The sequence below is a fragment of the Semicossyphus pulcher genome, unplaced genomic scaffold (assembly GCF_022749685.1).
Source record: "Semicossyphus pulcher isolate SPU_LCO1_2020_fin unplaced genomic scaffold, fSemPul1.0.p SCAF_3, whole genome shotgun sequence".
Classification (NCBI taxonomy): domain Eukaryota; kingdom Metazoa; phylum Chordata; class Actinopteri; order Labriformes; family Labridae; genus Semicossyphus; species Semicossyphus pulcher.
In genome coordinates, this window is record NW_027211704.1 from 6712096 (window position 1) to 6731605 (window position 19510).

The window sequence follows — 19510 nt, forward strand, 5'->3', positions numbered from 1 at the left end:
TTTATTTTACCAAAGTACCTGCGACAACTATGCAATGTTCCCCACCACGGCAGCGGGCAACACAATGGCAGACTAAAACTGCATCCATCACTCTGCAAACAAAGCAACCTTGGAGGCACCTTACCGTTGTTACTCCTTCCATAAACCATCACGCTCCCGTTCCGCAGGCCGGCGAACAGGAAGCGGGCGGAGTGCTTCAGGCACAGCACAGGGCAGCCCTCTGGGTTATGGAGGGTCAACAGGCATTGGGCTGCAGTGTCCACGCTGCCGTAGACCAGTACGCTGGGAGAACAGAACAGCACAAGCCAACATGATAAATGAGTGTCATTTGAAATGACAGAGTGCCTCGTTTTCATGCAGTCTGATTTAACAGTGCACTTTGGAGCAGAGCATTGTGTATGTGCATCCACTCCGTCTTTCTCATGTTTGAAATGCCATCTGAACTTTGCTGCATCTTATTGTCTTCTTCAGGATGAAAAATGCACACGGCTGTTTGTTTCTTCTCTGTGAGAAAAAAATGTTAAGTAGCATTGGAGCTGACAGTCTTTGGAGTGTAGTAAAATGCTGAAATAGGTTTTTTTCCCCGTTTTACTGTATCTCTTTTCCCTACATAGACACTTACATTGGAAGAAAATGAGTCAGCATGAAAATCTGCTGACATCTGATTTTGGTTGTTGTACAAATGACTAAACCCCACTGTAAATACAAATTAAAGAATAGAGGAAGCACTTTGGCTCAGTCGCAGGTTCAGGAATCTTCTCTGTTTGAAAAACAAATGTATTCATTGTAACTATGACAGGAGACTGAGATTAAACCGATCCTCTCTTACACACAGAGGGGATCAGAAGGGTTATTGGATTTGAAAATGAAAGTGTGAACTTAGCAGCAGAAGCAGTATTGGTATTTGTCAGGGTATCAACTCTGATTTCCTGCTTTGATGAAATATTGACAAGCAAATCTATACGGCTGGAAATCTCACCGGAGCGTAACAAAGGATAATACAGGCTATTATTTTACAACAGGAGATGTGGAGGATACTGAAGAGCTCTTTTGTGTTTCTGCTCTGTTATTCCCTTCCTAATGTCATAGTATGATTCTCTCACCGTCCATCGTCTAATCCCACACAAATGTTAGCGCCGATCCCTGACGGGGCCTTGTGAACTCCGGCCTCCTCTTCCTCGCTCGGAGAAGGTTCTGGCACATACTCGAGGCATCGGACGCCGGAGCCGACCTGCACACTCTTCACAGCCCTTGGCACGGGCCTGTTGAGGGAGAATATCTCTATCTGCCCCTGAGAGCCTTCTCCTCCACCTGCCACCTGTAGGGGAGGGGAAAAAAAAAACGTGGTTGGAAAAGGTCGAGACCCCGTGTTAATCTGCACCAATGGACTGAATCATAAATGCCACGGGTAATAAAGTATTCTGCTGAAACAGAATAAAAAAGAGATAGGAAGAGCAGAGAGCAGAGCCAGGCCGGCCTCCCTCAGATCATGCTTGCAATGTGTTCACTGTCTTAATCAAATTAAAGTGCAGGCCAGAGGATAATGTGTCTTTGGTTACACATTCTCTACCTGTCAGCAATTTAATTTTCAAGAAAGTTCAAATCAATTATCCTCTCAGACCTTGTCGTCTGTAGTCCTCGCTCCCTTTGCTTGAATATCACTTAGAATGTTAAACACATTACGTAATGGATTCACAATGTCATCCCCGAACATCAAACAATTCTTAAAACTCTGGGATCTTTTCATCAGTGAAGAACAGAGAAGCTGTCGTAAGTTTCTGAAACACTCTGAGTTGTTTAACAATGAGGTTCTTTTTTTTTATGAGTTTACAGGATGAAGTGACTCTTGGCTCTGTCGCTGGTTCAAATGCAAACAAGATCGTTTTGAGCTCATTAAAGTGAAAAAAGTTTTGGGAAGGGGACTTTTAAAATAGAAAAGGTCAAAGGTTACTCTTTTAAAATTATTACAGAACAGTTTAAATTACTTTGTCAAAGTAATGTAACGTTTACTTTTCGATATATTTTTACAAATGTTAAAAACTTAAAGCTTAAAGGTCCCTAAAACATAAACAAGCTTAACACAGTTCAGTAATGTGAAATGTGAGGACATTCACCCTTGACTTAGTTGGCCGGCTGCAGATATGGCAGATTCCACGTACAGGCAAGAGGCAATGCAAATATATATAAGAACACCATTGAAAACATCGATCCATTCATTTTCTATTCTGCTTATCCTGTTCAGGGTCGTGGGGAGCTGGAGCCTATCCCAGCTGTCAATGGGCGAGAGGCAGGTTACACCCTGGACTGATCATCAATCACAGTTTTTACACTGCCAGTTCAAGGTGGGATTATTACGCCTCTGTTACGTTCCGTCTTCTATGTAGAACGCACGGAGGCGGAATGGTAGGGCGAAGTTGCTCTACCTCCGAGTTGGAATTGGAGGTAGTAACAGAGGGTATTTGAAGCACGTGCGGTTTGTTTGCACCTCGCGCACGTTTAGCTTCTGCAACGCCGGAACGCTATTTAAAAACACACACTGGGGCGGCTTTAAAACGAAAAAGGTGGCATGAGGACGGAGCTTCGTTACGGCGCTGAGGCAGAACCGCAGTGTACAAAAGGCCATAGAGACAGACAACCTTTCATGCTCACATTCACACCTACCGGCAATTTAGAGTCTTCAGTGCATGTCTTTTTGTGAGTGAAGCCGGAGTACCTGCAGAGAACATGCAAACTTCAAACCTTCTAGCTGTGAGGCGACAGCGCTAACCACTGCACCACCGTGCACTCCCACTGAAAACAGACGCTCAAGATTTGAGCACATATTGCCCAATGAATAGACGGCGTGTAGATGTAGAGACATCTTGTTGAGCTGTCCTAACCTTGATGGTGTGGCACCGTAAATTATCCAAACAGCGAATTAAATCCTTTAAAAACAGCTTGTCAGGAAATATGCCAGGAGGAAACATTCCTGCTTGGCAAAAAAAATGCAAAGCCGGATCTACATTTTAGATTTTTCCAAAAAGACCATATTTGCTGTTTGCTGCCATGTAAAAATGAAAATGTCCCCGTTGTGGGATCAATAAAGGTTTATCTAATCTAATCTGAATGTTAACCCCGTGCACCCCATCTGCATTCACTGACTGTTCTACTGTGCAGTATCTGGCAATACAGTCATTGGTCAAGACACCGAACCCCAAGTAGCTCCTGAAAGCATAGCCCCCTGTGTGTGAATGTGTGTGTGTAAGGGTTAATGTGACCTGTAGTGTAAAAGCTGTTTAAGTGGTCTGAAGATTAGAAAAGTGTAGTCCATTTAACGTTTCCCATAAACTGTCTCTGTCAATAGTGTTTTTGAGATCCGATACAGAACCACAAGTGTATCGATGTTTTTCTTACACCCCTACCTGTTACAACCATGTCCAAGGTGACACTGAACAATGGAAGAAGTACAAACAAGCATACAAACAGCGCCTTTGAAAGCTGGAAGCTTTTAGTGGCTCAATTTGGATTGATTGGAAGTTTCTACAATTCACTGCCTTGGGATGTCTGTCCCTTTTTAGAAGAAAAGACAAGTTGTGAAAAAAAAACAACTCCCTAACAAACAAGAAAGAAACCTTAGATGTTGTCAAAAAAAGTCCACCTATCATAACAAGCTTCTCAAGGCGAGACATCACACAGGCTGCGCGTCTTGATTTCCTCTGCTACACATTTATATTGGCCTTTGTGTAAGCCTGTCAATGCCAATGCAGAGAAAACGAAGACGGCGCGAGCCCTCCAACCTCCATCTCTGATGCATTTCCAATTAAAGTGGCATTGCTCCCATTCCCAAACAATTAGAGCGTCGCTGTGGGTTTTCAGTGTAATTTCATTCATTACGCCTTTGTGAGGCCGAGGTGGAGGTCCAGACAAAATACAACGTCCTTCTTGAAAAGGAGCACGGCTGCTTGCTGCTAGACACAGAAGATTTATTCTCCGTATGAATCACATCGTGTGAATGTGACGTGAGCTAAATATAGTCTTTAGCTCTTCTCCTCCACAGTCACCCTTATTTGCATGCAATCATTTGTTTGATTTGTATCAGCGTGCACAATCTGGACAGGAGCGATCCTGTGGGCTCTTGAGAATGAGCCAGAACGAATAATGGTCTGTTGCACAGGGTGAAAAAAAGATAGGGACGACTTATCTTGCAGCGAGGAGCCCGACAAAACACGGCTTCAAGTGACTCTGTGTATCCAGAGCCAGAGGCAAGGCCCCCTCTCCCCAAAGTCTCCACAAATTCACGTGTCCATCTGCACCTCCAGAACCCCTCTGCACACCAACATCAACACTATCCCCGTCAATGAACACTTCCTTCTCCTCTTTCTCTTTCTCCCACCCCTACTCGCCTGATATCCAGCGCAAATACTGTGTCCTGACAAAGTCATCACTGCTTATGTGGAGAAGCAGATATCTGGAGTCGTGCCCTGGACAGATTTCACCTCTCAGCTTGGGAGACACAAAAACTTCCCGAACAGTAAATGCTCTGCCAGCATTAATTAGATTGCTCTGGATGTGGCGAGGAAGCATGGGAGAGCGGTCATGATAGCACACTGTGAGTGCTTGTATCCGCCACATTAAGAAGCCAACACCGTGGGTCACCAGATTGTTGATGTACTCTGAAACGGATGCATTCAAAGTGTCATTTGCGATGAATTCTAACTTGGTGAATGCATTTATTAAAGACAGAGACACAGAGGCATAGTTAGTGGTGGTGAATTGGACAAAGTGGGACAAGGTAGGTGAAGGCAAACAGGGGAACACTGGGGTATCAGGCTGATTAGACACGATGTCATTACTCTGATCAAAGCACACAAAAATCCCCATAGCCCATCTCACTTTAACATGATTAGTGTCATCCCTTATTTGACAAGCCTGCCAGGGAGGTAGAACCAACTGGGGGCGGGAACACTCAGCTGCTAATTATTCTTGCCGGATCCGCAGGCCTTCGCTATGTTTTTTTTGAGTGAACACTGGTTGGTTTTTGCTTTTGCCGCGTGTTGTTCAGTACAGTGTGTAACAATCACTGTGCTGGAAGAAGGTCAGATGTGCTAAACACTCTAAAAACAGCTTGTTCTGTTTGCAAGGTATGTTTTCAGAATCTGTGTGTAAGCAGAGCTGTACTGTTAAATACATTCCCTCTTGAGAGTTTAACCCTATAAGAGGAATGGTGCAGCAGTGCATACATTGGTATTTTGGCTTATTGTGATGACATTTCTTGGAGTATTTCCAGATTCTTCATTTCCTGAGAATAAGTAAAAACTCAGCTAAAAGGTTATGCGAGTCAATAAACCATAAAAGTTGATTAAAGTATTGAAATTGTGTCATAAATAAAAGAAAATCTATAATGAGAGTTGAATTTTCATTCGTACAAAGTGTTTTGTTCCTGCTTCATCAGAAATTAAAGCACAGGTCCCACATTGTTTTATTCTAATAGTAGTTTCATTTCTTGGAGTATCTTCACATACAAAGTTAAAGGTCATATAAGTTATGTAAGTTGTGCGCTTGCTACTGTAGTCTTCATTTTGGATCAATTTAAGGAGGATTATGTAACAACATTCTGCTTCGGCCAGTTGGCAGCCGCATGTTGTTGCCACGTTTTTATAGCGAGCAGGTTGTTATCGCAGAATGCAACCCCGACAGGGTGAGCAGGACCACGACAGGAAGCAGAGGGGTCTTGTCTCACCCTGACGCGCTTCCTCCGCGATAACAACCTGCTCCTTGCACATCATCCCGCTTATTACGCAGCTTTTTACTTAAGAAATCAATCATTTCACAAAATGTTTATGTGGTTATGATTTTATTAATTAAAAAATTATTACGGTTTTCGTATAAAAATAGTCCACTCACAGTGAGAGCTGCGTCCATAGCAACTGTTAACTCTGTAGCCTTCTTTAAATGAGCTAAGCTAGCTGTTTGTACAGTAAGACACGGTGAACGGGACCGCAGGAATCAGCGCAGCACCTGATTGAGGTTTTCTGTCTCGTCACTGTCAGAGTCTGTCGACATTTTCTTTTCCATTCACCGTCTTTAAACACCGCCGTATCCCGTACTGTGTTCTGTTTACTGTTTACTTCATGTGCCGTCTGCAGTTTTGTTGATCTCTCTGTCGTAGCCTTCAGTTTTTACTTCGTTATACCTTTATTGCTTTCTCTCCGCTGTTTTCGTCTCTTTGCTTTTTTCCCTCTGTAAAACAGACGTCAAATTTATCGGACTTCTTCCGGCAGATTCATATGATCACAGTTAGTCCTCCGGATTCTGCGATTCGAGCCGCATCCCTAGCAACGGTCAGTTCTTCATAACAACAGTCTGTTAGCGAGAACCAGCAGACCTCAGAATGCCGTAATTAACCAATCAGAATTGAGTATTTAACATATACCAGCACGTAATGACGTCATGAACAAACATACAACGTGAGGACATAAAATACAGAAGCCTTACCTTTGTGTTGGACAAAGAATGAAGGCTTTATCTATAACAGTTTTATTTAGATTAATTTGAGCCAGGTAATGTGAATGACCAATTTGGTGCATTGTCACCACGTTTAACACCACATTTCATGTAACCTGAACATCATCGCTGAATGTACAAAGTGATGATGGAAGAAAGATCCATTTAAACAGTATTATGCAACGATCTGCAGCTGAACAACGGAGGTCCGCTTTCATAGAGTCAGTTCCACTTTGCCATCAGAACATTGTGACCCCGACATCATAATGACCTCTTTTAAAACAGCATTCACTCTGCATGTAGCACAGTCCTTGGCTCTCTACATTCAGACACCTTCGAGTTATTGGAATGCAATAAGTGCACCACAGTTCATCCAGAATATCAAATGCGACGGCCTCCAAATACAAAAAGGTGATTATAATTCGATCAAGAGGTGCTATTTTCATTGTTAATGAGCAATGCTCCATCTCAGTAATCCTCTAACGTTTCCCTTCTCTAACATTCAGATCCAAATACTTTCTTCTGTGGAGGCAAACTTACTCCTTTAAAATTAATTACATGAAAAGACGAACAGTGCTTCAGTCGGGCAGGATAAGAAAATGTGAATTTGCACTCGAATCGCTTTAGAATTTCCTCCCATGAGATTTGACTTTGTTATTGAAATCTTTTGTTTTGTCTGGTAGAATCTCTGAACAATAAGAAATAAGATCAGCGACACATGGGCCTTGGATTGTGACACACACAGTACATATTTCATGATAAGATTTAATGAAAGTACAATGGAAAATGTCCAAATGAAACGTAACTCTAACGGCCAGCAGAGAGAGACAAGAACTTCTTGACTTGGACTTTAAGTGGAGGGCGTACGCGTTGATAAGAGCTTGCTCTAAAGGACCGTGAGACTCAACTTGAACATCTCAAACCTGAGGCTTGAACTGAACTTCTCTTGAGAGGCATTAAACATGACTTGGTCCTGACCTTTTAATATTTACCTCTTTGCTTTATGCCTCGCTGCTATACACTGCAGATGGATGAATGTCAACAGATATAACTGCTGAAGCAATGCTTAATGGCTCATTGTTCATAAATGCGAGCAGTTGTACATTAATTGAAGAAACTGAAAACCTCTCTAATAATTGCATCATTTAGCATTTATAGCTTTGAGGACAAAAGGGGGCATCACAGCTAACAATGCTAAATGCTAACTATGCTGCTGTAAGAAGAGAGAAAGCTTCAAGGTACGTCTGAGTGGGCCAGCCAAGCAGATGTCCATCAAAACGTGACCAGCCACGCCCACACAGTCTGAACAGCTGTTTTTATATCCAGGTTTTCCAGTAGTTATGAACATATATATATTTTTAGACCCTCAACTTTCATATCATGTTGCATTTTTCAAGTCAAGCCACGTTTCCGGAGGCTTTAACGTAACATTTCAGTTTAGTGTTCACTTACTCTACTTGACACACCCCAACCAGCGTTGCTCAGAGCATGTGGACATGCCAGCTTTATCCCTCCAGTGTAAGTGTTTGGGAGGCCAAGGTCAGGTGCATTTAAGTGATGTGTAATAGTTTGTGCTCTAAGAGAAGTTGAAGGTTGAAGGTCACAGCGGCCTCTGCCCCTTCAAACAGTGATATCAGAGCTCCCTAAATGCCAGCTCCACCATATCTCCTTTCCCATCTGAGCGAGCACCTGATCCTTTGTACAAAAGAGTAACTAAGTCTGAGACACTGAGCCGTCCTCTGTGTCTGCGGAGGGCCCACACTTGATTTAGCCACCTTTTAAGGTCGGACGAGGATTACCTGATAAATTGGCCACCGTCTCCAAAAAGGAGAGGGAGTAAAAATTGAAACCTAAAAGATGAATAGCAGATTCTTTGCCTCATTTCTTTCTCTGAATTCCCCCTCTCTCTAGATCCAGCTAAAATCCCACACGTCCGGGGGAATTGTGATATCATATTGTTGCAGCACAATCATAAAATACTCTACAGCAGTTACCTACCACTTGCCTTTGCACTATATTAATTCACACTTTCCTGGTGATATTTTACAGAGAATTATAGTGCACGTCTCATTCACAGCCTTGAGATACATTCTGCTCTTTTAATGAATAAGAGCAGAATGTAGGACGGACATGTAAATGGCCATGGTAATTGTCTTGAAAGCTTAAATTATCAGCAACTGTAAAATGTGCATTATTTAGCCTTGAATTGGTTTCAGTTATTTGGCATTCAACTGAGTGTGTGGGTTGGCGCAGATGCATGCATACATGTATGAATGTGTGAGTGTGTAAGCTCCACATTACTTACCCAGAGGTAGCCTTGAGGTAAGGAGGTGCTGGCTGCAGAGAAGCCCAACAATGCACAGTGAACAGGATTGTGGAGGGCAGCCTCGAGCTACAAGAGAAAAAATAAATATTGATTTAATATCACGGCTCAATACTGCAGCGTTTTTTTGTTATTCTTTTGATGTAGTCTATAAAAGTACCTTGTGACCACAAAACTGGCACCGCCGGGTCACTTTTCACGAGAACAGAACTGCCTGCTAACAACAAAGTGCCTCGACTCTGCCGTTATACAAGAGTTTGTCACTTTATTAGGGGGTTGATGGCTTACTTTCACATCATGTGTGAAAATGCTGGTTTGAAAACACAAGTTTTTTTTAAATCTTTCATGTCTTACTCCTAACTGTCATCATGCCTATGTATTTAAACATTTATCACAATGTTGTGCAGTATTTTACATACATTTTTCTTTTTTGTTGTATGTAATTTGACATTGTGTCTTGTGTACTTCAATCGATTTTTAATTATATAGCGCCAAATCATTATGGAAGATAACTCAAAAGTTCACTTTGTTATACTATTCAGAGAGAGACCTGACACGAATCCACCATAAGACTAAAACTTCCTTCAACAGGCAGAAACCTCGAGCAGAACCAGGCTCATGTTGAACAGACATCTGCCTTGACTGGATGGGCCAAAAAGTGGGACAGAGGGAGATGCAGGATAGAAACAAACACAGCAACAGCAACAACATACAGTATGTTCTTGTTACAGCAACAACAGATGATACAGACTTATGGGTTACAATGCCAATAATAACGGTACAAATGTCTATTATTATCATAAGTAACTATAATGATGATACTATGGGGAAGACTTGCAGACTGTATTTCATTATGTATTGTATGAAGGGAACTTAGCTTTGCCCAAAGCAGATTTCCCCTCTGGGACAATAAAAGGTATCTTATATCATCTCTTTATATCCCACATGTTTGCACGTTTTCAAAAAATATCAAAACTGTGGACTCTTCTTGAAGGAGCAGTTCGCTCCTGGAAAAAGTCACTGTCAGTCGAAGCTGGTGTTCTCTGTAATCGATAGAAGCAATAATATTGGAAATTTGCACCATAGCTGTGGAGAAAGTTGTACAAACAGCTCGTGGTTTCGCCCATTCTACATTCCTACAACACCCAGCATGCATTGCGCCCCTCCCTCTGAAAAGAACAGCCCAGCGAGAGACGCTGGAGTTAAATACTACCGTTTTCGAAATATGAGGAGAATACTCCGGTGGATCGTCAAAAAAAACATCTTCAGGTCTGCAGTCTAAATGTCAAACCTGACGATTTTGAACGAGACATGACATCAGAGGCCGGCGTCCTAGATTGAGGAAGTGTAGTTTAGCCAGCTCGCTGGCCCTGGAAAACGCCTCAATCGGCTGGAGGTTTTCCAGGACCCATTGGAGAAGCCAGTGATTCTCAAACAGTGGGGCGCGCCCCCCTGGGGGGCACGGCGGCTTGACGGGGGGGAGGGGTGGCACAGTACACAAACGCGTTGCCCTGGTGATTTCCATGACAGATTTCACATTCAGACACACAGAGAAAAAATCTACCATTACCAACGGGCAAATATATTACAGGGGCAAAAACAAAAACAGCTGACGCATCACATACCAACAAGACGACGTTAACGCTGACCAACCGCCAAAATCCAAGAAGTCAAGAAAATATGACGACGCTGATCTTGTTCCTGGATTTACAGCGAATGTGGTAGGAGATGAAGAGAGACCTGTCTGTGTTTTATGTCTGAAAAGTCTGGCAGCTGCAGCACAAATCTGTTTGTTGTTTTTCTTAGCACAGATTGAACTTTATTGTTATTGTTCTGAAAAAGTTATTGCATATTTCATTATATTTCTATTTGAAAAAGTCTGATGGAGAAATTGAAATTGAAATAGTTTTTTATTTGCACAGCAAATTACCCAGAGGAAAGTGAAAAGAATGGTCACGATCTTGGCGTTCTTTTTCCTTCCTCCATAGGGGGGCATGACAGAAAAAGTTTGAGAACCACTGGGAGAAGCAGATAGCGTCTAAAAGGCACAGAGCGAAATGGCATGATAGGACTGAGGTTGAAAATTGGTGAACTGGCCCTTTAAGAGTTTATTTCAGTAGTTGAGAGCCCAAAACATGTTCCTATTCTGAGGTTTGACAACTTTGAAAACATACATGCCGGAATGTTCATATTAGTACACAAACTGCAGGTGCTACATGTGGAGTTACTTTCCACCACCAAGATCAAAAGAACAGCCCTAAAAACAATGTTTGATCTTTTGGTTATTACCGGAGGCAAATATTAGGTTTTTGGCCTAGTTTTAGCCTTCTCAACACCACTATTATGTTTTTATAATTAGGTTTATTTTTGTGCCTAGTTTTGGTGTTACCTTAACACTTATTTTTTTAACTAACTGAGCTGTTCGCTCACAAGGGTCCAGAATATTTTAGTCATAAACCGGGGGAGGTTTTATCTTCAGTTAAAAGGGCCAGAATCTTGCTCGGAGGGAACAGAAATCTATATTCCTCTGACATATAGCAGATTTGTTTGCCTGAAACGGAGTGATGGAGGTTGACATTTACATCATAGAGCCTTTGGCAGACACATCTAACCCCCCTGTGGTGAAAGCTGCTCTTCTTACCAGCTGTCCATCTGGTAGAAAATTATTATTTTGGTGTATGGCTGCTAAGGATGAGCCATATGACAGACAGTATGCTTAATTGTGTGTTGTCTGGATGGTGGGGAAAGGGTGATGCTGAGTATATGGGTTTTGATAGCGGGAGGAGGGAGGGAAGAGAGGGTCAGGGATGAGCACTGCGCGTCTTTAACTGTCGTCCTCCACGGCGGCAAGCATCAATCACAGGTAATTTATAGCCTCCCATGGTCAGGCCCCTCCCACTTTTCCTCTCCTGTTGTGTGTGTTTGTAAACACGAAACAAAAACGGAATAGCGGCCAGATCCTTTTCTCCCCCATCTGCACTGCGAGGTTATTCCTCCACTCCCCCCGTGTCTGTCTCCATCTATTTAAATTCACTACACAGATGCACGGCTCGTCCTTTCTATCAACCTCCCAGTCCCACTTTCCCATTTCTCCTTTCCTAGCTCTGTTTTAATGTCTGCTCTTGTTCCTTTGTTTCTGCCTTTTCTCTCCCTCTCTCCCCCTCCGCTAGCCCTCAGTCAAGTGCACAGAAGTGTTTTTTTGATAGGTAATTAAGCGGCAGCCATAATAGGTGTCCATATGGAGGCCCTGTGGTTAAGAGAGGGAGAGTGCTGGTGGACCAGAGGGACTGGAGCACTATAACAGACGACGCTGGTAGTTCAATGGTGGTTGGATTTTATCAGTCACCGGAGACCGGCAAGCATCGCAGGCCAATCTTGCCGGGTCTAGATTGCTTTGTATGTTAGCGCTCTCCAGAGTGGGCCCTGGCGATGCTTGTGGGATCCATCCAGTCCGTCACAGCGGCCCCATCACAGCTTCATAAGGTATTCAAAGGCAGGGCTGTGCGCTGGGATCATTCAGATAAAGAGCTGCCGTGTAAATGAAGAGGCTTGTTCCTTAATGAGGTATCAAGCGTTTGAAAAATCTGACGCCTACTTTTGTGAAATGATTGCGGGTATAAAGAGGAAATCTCATTTCGGAATATTTTACAAGTAATTTTGGTAATGACATCCTATTATGATTAAAACGTTAAATAGCACTTCTTTCTGTATAGGACTATTATTTAAATCCACACAATTATGCAACATTAGCATATTTTCATTTGGAATGAAACTCTGAATGTTACATGAAGCAACACTGTTTATGTTAATGGTTCACAGGGTTTGAAGTACACAAGGAAAAGCAAGGCGATATAGATTGTGTGTTGTGACTATGATCGATACAGTAAACCTGGGCTCTGCTTATTGAACTCTTTTAAACAGCCAGTGGAAAGAGACTGGGTGAGCACAACAACAAAGCCTGCGAGATCATTTCCACCTGTGAATGTGCAAATTATATCGACAGGTACAAAAGGACATGTGGTTCTTCTGCTATGACCGTATCAGCGGAGATCCCGATGCTAATAAGGCATCAGTGAGGCACCATTTAAAAATCAATGAGATCCAAGCCTTTTCCAAGTCAATTGTCAGTCTCGTTTATAGCACAGAGTATGAGCGTGTTTGTGTGTGTGTGTGTGTGTGTGTGTGGGGCTGTAGGTAGGAAGTTGATAGGCTGAAGCTATTCCCAGGTGTGGAGGCAGGATGAGAGAGGAAGGTGAGCCTGTAAGCCGGCTGAGGGAGCTTTGATGGGAGTGCTTCGGGGAGCGAGGAGAGGAAAAGGGAGGAAATGGGCAGGTGAGCTAATTAAAGCGAGATTTGTTGATGTGATGAGAGGGCGGCCTCCCAGCTGTTGGTTACCGATGACCCAATGGTCGACAAAGAGTCCGCCCCACCCATTACCCCAAGAGGGCGCCAGCCCATATGCTGTTTCCAGGTGGCTATGGTTAGCAGAGGAGCATGCATTGCTTTTCTGGAAGATTAATGTAGAGTGTGTGTAATTAGAGCAGCTCCTGCAGGATGGAGTGGAGGGTACCATTTATTCTGACAGTCTTCTGTCTACTGTTTGCCTCGTGACACGCTGATGGAGCTCTAGATGTAAGTCGTGGAGGATTTTGGTAGTGGTCGAATCATAGATGCAGATGTAGCCACTGTGATGTCACACATTGGTTTGTGGACGACAGCTTTGAAGCCTCATGTTTGGCATTTTAGCCGCCGCCATCTTGTTTTTTTGGTGACCATATTTGGAGGAAGGGGTGGATGGATATTGTTACGTCTATATCCTGGTTGACAGGACACTGAGGTAGCTTTTTGTTAATCGTCTATTTACTCCAAACGGGACCATAATTTGCTAAATTAACGTACTGTGGTATTGAAGAATACTTGAGACTACAGATTTACGCGTATTGGCGTAACATTTTTGAACCAGAATCTATGTCCACTTCCTATACACAGTCCATGTGTCTAATATGACAGGGTATGGTTTTAATGGTTCATACTCCTGTCTGTAAGCCTGTCGGAGAGCTGTCCTCTCGGTTTGGATGACTTCCCCAAATCCAATTAAAGTTGTTTTACTTCCCACGGCTCCTCAGGTGCACTGTTTCTCCTTACAGCAATATCCCATTGTAAGCACTGTGAAGTCTGCTCTCAGATATATAGGGGGGATATACCACACATATCTGTGATAACATCTATCAAAAGGACCAACCAAAAAGGCTCCATGCATCATATCCTCTGGGGCTCTGTAATGTTATCAATGACACGACACGCTGCAGCCAGCATCCTATTGTTTGGCTCACACCATGCTTATGTAATGGATTCTCTTTATTGGATGGAGGGCTCTATAGTCACTTATGAAATACTGCATGAGGTGAAAACCCTGAGCACACATTTCTGGACTTGTAAAAGGAAAAAATGAGTCTGCAAATACTAAAGATTGCACTGTTTAGCCTGCTGGAAATCAAATAACAAATATTATCTCATAAACCGCTTGTGTACAGAGAACTGGGTGCTGTATATTACACCCGGGGAGAGAAATTATGGCAGTATTTTTTTTTTCTAATTCCATAGTCACAGTGCCTTCCCTCCAATCCCACATACCAACAATCTTTTACACGCACTAACAAGCACTAATAGAAAACTTCCACTGTTTATTAACTGGTAATTGACTGGTGCTGGCGCTCCCTCCCCACCGCAACCCCGCTGCCTAAGGCTACAGGCAGGACAGCCACAGACTGAATTGCCAGTCAACCTGAAATTACTTACATCCAGAGCCCTGCTACACGTAATGCACACTAAACAAGCTACTAACATGAGAAATGTTGCAACGTTGCCGCCTGGGTTATCAAGAAGGCAAGCTCAGATAGGGAGTGGCATTACTTCATGGCTAAAATAAATAAGGAAGCTGCCTTTTTAACCTTGTTCGGCCTTAATTAGACCTTTTACTGCAACATAGGTAGTGTAACTTAACAGGGTAGTCTGCCGCGGAAAATACTAGAAACTGTTCTGCAGCTGGTACAAGCTGATTTCTGACCTTACACTAAAGCCCCTTTCAAACTACAAATATAATAGATTCATACATTTGGACTTTGGGTGCTCTATCGCCCCAATTAGCACAAGACTAGTATTACCAGGGGACCTCTAGTAGTTTGTGATAAAAAATGAGGAGGCCTCTGATCTTAATTTCTGCAGCCCTGAACAGTAAGTTTAAGTCGTCGGAATCAGAATCAGAAGAAGACGAAGCCAAGGGATCACACATTTGTTCATTTAAATACTTTAATTTCCATATCATAGATGTGGAACTATGTCCCAAGGAGCTGCAATTAGACATGATTTTTAATGGGACACAAGCGAAACAGGTTCGGAACCGTTGCTTTAAATTAAGTAATAAATTAGGATTTCTGGCACTTGCGTCATTCTTACTTTGCACGGGGACTGACAGGTGTAGTGTTGCAAAAAGGTAATTTCTGACATCTATCAAAGAGAAGGCATTCAGTCGTGAGTTTTCTGAGCAAAAAAAGTAGTGACCATGCTGTGAAAATGTTTTGTTCCGCCGTTGAAACGAAATGAAGGTACAATACAATTAACACATCGGACAAAAGGGCACTTAAATAAATGGTGCACACGCTGTAGCTAGCACGGATAAAGCCATTCACACGCTCCAGTTTTTTTGGTTCACATAGCTGCCACTAATGCAATCTAGTAACAGTAATTACAGCTCAGCGCAGTTCAAAGAAACGTTTTTTTTTAGGCAGTGGGGTGTAACATTAGGTAAAATTGGTTAGCAGTGAGAATACTTAATATCAGGGTGGCAAAGCGACGCAGAGTTTGGCATCTTGTGGCTGGACATTAAACAAGAGAGGTTCTTTTTTTGTTTTCTTTTAGTGCTAATTAGCAGTTGGCAACGCGGCGTGGAGATTCATTATCTCCACAAACTGAACTTGGCTTGGCTTGGAGCAGGTGGAGTGGGGCATTTAGGGCGAGCACAACAATAAAAAGCTTTCAGCTTTGAAGTAGAACTTGTTCGCACCAAAGAACTGCTGAAAACAATCCGATCATTCGCCAAGGTAAGGTGAGTATTTGGCAAACTTTCCATGCATAGAAAGCTTTCGAATTACATTGAAACTGAAAATGACAGGTACAACCCTTTTTTTCTTCCCACCAATTCATATCAAAGTGTGGGCACCAAAAAGTACATCCTGCATAAAGATCCTACAGCTGGAAGTCAGGTAAATACAGTGCAGTACGCTTCATAAGCCCTTATACACACAGTGTTCAGGGATATTCACTCGCTCGTGACACATCCATATGGGCACAGCAAAACGGTTGTTTGCTCATTATCTGTTTTCCGATACATCAAAGTCTCTAATGAACCTGATACAAAAGGACAACAGGATCAAAGTTGGAACTCGCCGTTCATGTTATGATTTCATGAGCTCGATGTCACCCTGCGATTTAAATTCCACCAGCATCAACAAGCGCAGATCAAAGGGCCAACCACCTGCTGTGCTGGCAAGCCTGCGTTACGTTCAGAATATTCAAAGTCATTTGAAGACAATAAGATTAAACCTGCAGGAGAGGGCTGAGCAGACAGACATTTTTAACTCTTGATAGGCCTCTTTTACGTCCTTTAGAGGTGGTTAGGGCTTGCGGCGAAACCATATGGCTATCAGCTTATTATTAAATCCGGCTCAGGACATTTCCCTCAATTTAATAACCACTGTCTGTACAGTAACGATTCCCTGTCTCCCCTGGCTCTGCCACAGATCATATCAGCAATAAGTGGAATGAAGTTGGAGAGTGGTTTTGCATATCGCTGCTCAGAGCCACAGCCTGACATTGGTAGGACATCGCAAACTCATATTCATGACTCGACTGAGATTTTCCTCCTCGTGTCCTTCACCGCTCCTAGCTGAACGATTGCAACACGGCCAACAAATGTGATGCAAATTCGCTGTGTCGCCATGCCCCCCCCTCTTCACACACACTCGCACAGATCCACGCACACACACCGCTGACTCCTGCGGCCATGACAGTTCCAACTCTGGATGAAAGCAGCGTACTGCCCCTGCATTAATGGGTTCAAAAGAGGACTACAGGCCAAAACTTCTCTGTGTAGTCAATCACTTCCTCCATCTTTCCCTTCTGCTTTTTTTCTTGCCAGAGACAGCAGACATCCGCACAGGGCCCAGGCGAGCTTTGGATGAGCGATCTTTACCCACCTCAAAGACAGAAACTGACACAACTGTTTGTCAACATGGGGTCCTAGATGAAACCCTGGGCACAGGACTTGACAAGGCTTTCTATAATCCTTAATATCAGATGGCAAGAAAGCGCAGAACAAAGGCAGCCCCGGTGCCAACTCAGTCGTAGCCATGTGGTGGTTGCAGCTACTTTTGCCAAGGAGGCTCGGCACATCAAGGAGCACCTCCCCAATTTGAATCTGCCCCCTACAATCCTTGGATCCTAATTCTTTGGTGGCCTGTTTGGCACAACATGAGAGAAACGCAAATCACAACTGTTCACAAATGCTAATCTGGTTGTTCATCCACCACACGTAAGGCCCATTGTTTCAAGCCTGTGTGATATTTTAAAACAATTATGTCACTTTAAAATACCTGGTTTAAGGCCATGTTTGCATTGTGGTAATTGCATTGTAATTGCAGCATTTTTACTTGGTTGTTGATTAAGACTTTTCTTAGAGATAGAGCTTACTTAGTTCTCAGCCTGTGACGGGCCATAAGGAAGAACAAATTCGACCAATGGGGGAAGGGCTGAGATACAACAAGAGAGACGGTAGCATAAAGAGCTAACAGTGAGAGAAGGAAGCTGACAAAGTTGTTCAGGACACGAATTAGAAGTTAAACACTGGAGCATATTAATGTAAGGAGTTGAAGTTTAATATGAAAGGAGTTGTTACCTTGCCACAAGAACTAGGACAAACTTTATGTAGTCTGGAATTTAATCACCTAATATCGCAGTTTATAGTTTGGACCTTTGGCTCACACTATGAACATTGATAACTGGGATTAATCTGAGCTCGATACCACTGTCCATCACTGGAAAACAGAGCGAGGCATGGACTGCCAGCGCCCGGAGTCTCAGGGAACATCATGTCCTGTTGTTCCTGTCCTGCTTCCTGAGCAAGCTGTGATACTCTGTTCAGCCACTAGCTAGATTAGCAGCCTGGTGTAATGTTGGTCATCAATCAAGATGCTAAAAACATCCGAGGACGGTAATACTTCACGTCGGGACTCGGTAGACGTGCCTGGACGATGCAGATTTCTTTTTTGGTGTCATTCACTGCTTTTAAAGACCTCATGAGGCTTCGGCCTGAGATTTAACGTTCTCAGTGTTTTTGTCCAATCACTCCTCCGAGCTCCAACGTTACGCTACATAAACTATCACAGAGTGTGCACACGCATTTGAAGGCTCAAGTGGCTTTTTTGTCATTACCTGCAAATTGGTTACTTACTTCACTATATTACAATGTATATCTGGGTGTTTGAGTGATTTATATGGCTGTGAATATTTTTGAATATCTAGTGCCCAAATCCAAACGTATACATGTCCTCTTGGGTAAATGGCCCTATCACTGTCACACATATGCATGTCAGAATTATCTGTTACTAACACAGTACAAGCCAATTCTGAAAGGGTTACTCTCGTCATGACAGAATTGACAAAGCACTGATCAAGGTAACTCATTAGCTTAGATGTACAGCGATTTAAATGAGTGAAAACAAAAACAAAATGGATTCTAAAGAGGGCAGAATCAAAAGACAAGCTGTCCTTACATCGTTTTAGATGGCAAACAGCAGTAAATGAAATAGGATTCAAAATTGCAGATGTCCATGTCTTCTAAGCAAATAGCAGGAAGACTAATTAGCCAAGCGAGAGAATAAGAAGGGAACATGTCACAGCAACAGACAAGACTGCTTTGGCACAATAGGACATCAAAGAGGAGAGAGGGCTTTTTCCCTTTCCTTTTGAATTGATGCAGTTTTAGCCTCTCCACAATGATGTATAATCACGGAGAAAGAATGTGACCGAATTAGCACATTTAGCAGATCTGCAGGATTCCCCTCCTGGGCACATAATTTGTTCCTGCATGCTATCTTGACAAGTACAGAGTGAGCAGAAACCAAGGGCCAGAGAAAGAGAACTCTACTTCGAGGCACTGCTGGAGTGTCTATGATTCCCTGTAATTAGTATGTTAACTGTCACAGCAACAGATCAGGCCCTTTGCAAATGACCTCACTGTCAAGCAGGGGGTGTGTCAACCCTGTTCAGTTATGTATGCAGGCACTGCACTGCCCTCTATTGGTGAGGAGAGCAATGGAAAAGGCAATGCACAGTATAACTTGAGATTTAAGTGTGCTGTAGCAGGAAGCATGTAACAACTATGTAATTACCATTAAAAATATAATAAGAAAACTGAACTTACACACTAAATGAATCTCTTAAGTACTCTCTAACTGTGAAAACCAGACAGTTAAAAACCACCTTGATCCTGTCTCTACGGCAGCAAATTAAACATCCCAAATCCTTTCCACCATCCCTGTTCCAGCTGTTTAGTAAATTAATTAAAAGCTTAGCTACACAGGATGTAATGATGAAATGACTATATTAGCAAGCTGATGCTAACACAGCCCCCAGGGTGTTTGCACA

The 19510-nt window shown here is 42.9% G+C and overlaps 1 protein-coding gene across 2 annotated transcripts in view; it reads right to left on the minus strand.

The window, feature by feature from the left end:
• The window catches only part of arhgef10la (Rho guanine nucleotide exchange factor (GEF) 10-like a), a 141533-nt gene that overhangs the window by 26971 nt on the left and 95052 nt on the right, over window positions 1–19510 (minus strand). For both annotated transcript variants that reach the window (XM_069677824.1, XM_069677823.1), the window contains 3 exons: window positions 8789–8875; window positions 1104–1318; window positions 125–282 (listed from right to left, as the gene is read on the minus strand). In XM_069677824.1, coding sequence (XP_069533925.1) covers window positions 125–282; window positions 1104–1318; window positions 8789–8875 — 460 coding nt within the window. The remainder of the gene's footprint in view (window positions 1–124; window positions 283–1103; window positions 1319–8788; window positions 8876–19510) is intronic.